Below are 3,757 nucleotides of genomic sequence, written 5' to 3'. Positions count from 1 at the left end.
GATCAAGATAGATGGAGAAGTAAGAGTCTTCCCAGACAAAGAAAAACTCAAAGAATACATTAGAAGAAACCCAGCCCTATAAACATATCTGCTACTGAAAGTCGACTGACATTTAAATACAGTATTATATATATATATATTTTTTAAGCGCAGGGTTTGACCCCCAGTAAGCAAAAAATAAATGTTGGTACCATCGTGACTAACAGACCAGTAACTTCTCCCTAGCCAAGCCCTCCCATGTCTTCCTTGTGATGGGCCCAGGGTGGTTGGCCCCCATCCTCACCTGAGGATGCTAGCTCTGCTTTGCCCCAGAGCCACTCGGCCCACCTGCCCTTGCCCTCAGAAAGGCTGCTTCGGGTGGTCTTTGACAATCCCCTCTGGTCCTGTGGGCAGTGGCACAAGTGAGAGGTGTAGAGATACAGGAGACATCGCCTTTGCTGGAAGGCCAGGGTGTACAACCAGCATTGGGGTAAGCTAGTCTTGGCCAATCACTCCCTTTACGAGGAAAGATGGCCCTCAGCAGAGGTCCTGGGTGGGCTTGCCTTCATCCATTCACCTATGCAGGGACTAGTCAGGTTTCCAAGGATGGATTCACAAAGGCAAACAAGGTGAAGGGAAATCCCTGCTTGTGGTTGTTGGTCCATGTGGGAAAGAACACAAAACATTCCAGAGAGCAGATTCAACATCAGTATTTATTCGGACAGAAAAGGAAGGAGGAAAATAAAAGCAGAGTCAAGAAAACCCCAGCAGCCCCAAGGGGTGTGCTTACACTCCGGGGTGAGGATCGGCAGCCCGGCTCAGTTCTGCTTCTGGAGGTCCCAGCCCTCCCAGCGCTGGCAAGACTGGTTCTGCCCACCTCTACAAATGGGGAGGAAGGCCCTTGGAGGAGGGGCATCGATGTTTTAAGCTGTTTGGTTTAAATGATTTAAATGAGCTACTAAAATAAAGCAGCATGTAGATTTTCCATGGATCCCCAAAGCCACCTTTGGCATGTGCACAGGTGATGAGCTCAGAAGGCATCCAGTCCGTGGTGTGACGGCAAATGAGAGAAGAAGACTGGTCCCGGTTTAATGTGGTCGCTGCCGGAAAAGCCCTTACTGGAAAAGAGCAAGAAAATAATGTTAAGATGGTGGTGGTGGTGGAGGAGGAGAAGAAGTCAAAGATGAAGAAAGAGAAACAGCAGCCAGCACTTCCGATGGATGTACCAGGGCAGAACTCTCCATGTTCCCACGTGCTGAGAGGCTAACCCTCAGAACAACCGTGTGCGGGCGGACCGTCACAGCTGAGCAGACTGAGACAGAGAAGTTATTGGCACCCACCTCTGGCCACTGCCTGCTGCCTTCGTGTTCACAGGATCATCCTGCAACAAGCCCTCTCTGTGTGTCCTGTGCTTTACAGGACCCAGGTCCCCTGACCCTCACCAGCAAGGCTTATCACCCTGGGAACCAAAGGTCTGGGTGTGGTCATAGGGTTCATTGAACCCAGAGGCCCTTCCCTGACCGGACCTGTGCCATGGTGATAAGCACTCCCCCTATGGAGCTTTCTACCATGTGGTGCATGGGCACCAGAATTGCCAGCATCACCTCATTGTACAGATGCAGAAAGGGGAGCTTGAGAGGTTCGGCAACTTGCCCAAGACCACAGAGCTGGAACAAAGAGCCAGGGCTAGCCCTGCCCCATTCCAGGGTCTGGGTCCTAGCCACCACCCTGTGGTGGTTTCCCGAGAGGAGTCAGCAGGTGCCAGGGGATGAAGCTCCTGGTGCCGATGGAAAGACGGCAGCCCCAGCACAGTGGGTCACTGGCACAGACCAGGCTTCACACCGGAGGCTGGAAGGGAGAGATGTGGGCGGGCCCATCCTCTGGAAAACACAGCTCTCTCTTTCCTCCTCGTAGATGCTCCTCCGTTGGTTCAAGCCCTGCTGACTGGATTCCGCGGCCTCAGGATCCATCCAGGGCGTAGAATGTGGCGTGGTCAGAGACCGGCCTGCCGGCCTGTAGCCTCATCATGCTCAGTTAGCGCGATATAAAAGGAGGTGAAGGACACACCCCCTCTGAGGATCAGGCGTGAAAATGTATTTCCAAGAGCAGTCCTCGAAAGACAGGCTCCAGTGTCCATCCAGAGAGGCACAAAGCAAACATTGAGCATCACAAAGGTGGAAGCCGTGTCTCTTAGCCGGTTACATCCTGTCCTGCCTGGGCCATACACGTCCCAGAGGAGGAGCGAAATGCGCTGGGCCTTAGGCCAAAGGAGCCTTGGAGAGAGAGGAGAAGGAAACAGAGACAGACAGGAAGGGAAGGGTGTGCAGCCTCGTCCGGGGGCAAAGGTGAGAGAGGCAGGGACAGCAGAGCATGGACAGGAGGGAAGGAGCATGCGAGGGCTGGGCCAACCCCAGCCATGCTCTCCACGACCCTGAGCCCAAGCACACGCGGCCTCACCACCACCCCCGTGACCCAGAGGGCCTGGGATAAGGGAACATACCGAGCAAGTGGGGGTGCAGCGCCTCACACAGGGTGCACCAGATTCCTGTCGCAGTGCGGCTTGCAGTGAGGATTCAGCCAGTGCTCCAGGGTCTGCTCCTCTGCGCGGTGCTCCAGGTGGAGCAGGTAGTGCATGTACTCCTGCCAAAACACACCCACAAGAGAGGGCTTCCGTCACAATGGCTCCAGCTCCCATCAGGTGTCAGGTGCCTCAGCTCGCCAGCGGGCGGATGCTCCCTTCTAGACTGAGTCATTGGGAGTGGAGATCCTTTCTCATTGCAAGGATGCAGCGGTCACATGTTGGGCTGCTAAGGCCCCAAGGTCAGCTGTTCGAAACCACCAGCCAATCTCAGAGAGAAAGAGGAGGCTTTCGAGTCCCATAAAGAGTTACAGGCTCAGAAATCCAAATGGGGCCATTCTACCCTGTGCTCTGGGGTCGCCATAGGACTCAATGGCCATGAGCTGGTTTGCTTATTTGCTTTATGTCACTGAGAGGGCTGCGTCGTGGCACCAATGGATACCCACTTGTCCATGGGCTGTGGAGCTCGCCCTGGGAGAAGCCTCATTTCATGAGGGGCACCCCTGCAGAACATGCAGGGCACAAATCATAGGAACAGATTGATTAAAGCAAGGACGACGACAGCTGTGTTAAGTAGGTTCCAACTCAGGGGAAGCCATGTGTCTCGGAGCAGAGCTGTGCTCCCAACCCAGGGGGGCGCCGACAGTGGCCTGTGGGGGTGCCCTGCCAGCCACCTCTGGCACCGCGAGTGTGTGATCATTTCCGCCACATGGATTCCATACAAACACCTTTAGGGCACAACTCCAAAGAACAACAGCAGTTTGTTACCGAGGGAAGTGGCCTTTTACCTCAGGAACAAAGCAGACACCACCAGCAACAGGTGTGGCAAGATTCAGTCATCTGGACATGGAAAGATATCCTCAAATCCTGAAACCAAGGAGCCCCGGGATGCCTTTGATGAGCTTTGAACAAATGGTCCGGGACAGAAGGTTACATGTTTCCAACGAGTCCTCTAGCTGTTGTTTGTTGTTGTTGCTGTTGTTGTCATCGTCTTATTTGTTAGGTGCCATTGAGTGGGAGCCGACTCTTAGTGACCTCATGCAGGATAGAATGAAACACTGCCTGGTCCCGCGCCATCCTTAAAATTGGTCCTGTGCATCCCCTTACAGAAGGGTCACGCGGAGTTGATGAGCCAGTCAGGGTGCAGTATAGCACCGATGAAACATACAACTTTCCTCTAGTTCTTAAATGCTTCCCCCC

The 3,757-nt window shown here is 53.9% G+C and overlaps 1 protein-coding gene across 1 annotated transcript in view; it reads right to left on the bottom strand.

The window, feature by feature from the left end:
• Positions 1–673: 673 nt before the first annotated feature.
• Positions 674–3,757, bottom strand: part of CUNH17orf67 (chromosome unknown C17orf67 homolog) — a 23,806-nt gene continuing 20,722 nt past the window's right edge. The window contains exons 3-4 of the mRNA XM_013005765.2: positions 2,480–2,619; positions 674–1,097 (exon numbers count right to left, since the gene is read on the bottom strand). Of these exons, the coding sequence (XP_012861219.1) occupies positions 2,503–2,619 (117 nt within the window). The 3' untranslated portion in view covers positions 674–1,097; positions 2,480–2,502. The remainder of the gene's footprint in view (positions 1,098–2,479; positions 2,620–3,757) is intronic.

The sequence above is a fragment of the Echinops telfairi genome, unplaced genomic scaffold (genome assembly GCF_000313985.2).
Source record: "Echinops telfairi isolate 266 unplaced genomic scaffold, ASM31398v2 ScPeMD7_7458;HRSCAF=8496, whole genome shotgun sequence".
In the NCBI taxonomy this organism is placed as follows: domain Eukaryota; kingdom Metazoa; phylum Chordata; class Mammalia; order Afrosoricida; family Tenrecidae; genus Echinops; species Echinops telfairi.
This window is presented reverse-complemented; position numbering and strand designations above follow the sequence as displayed.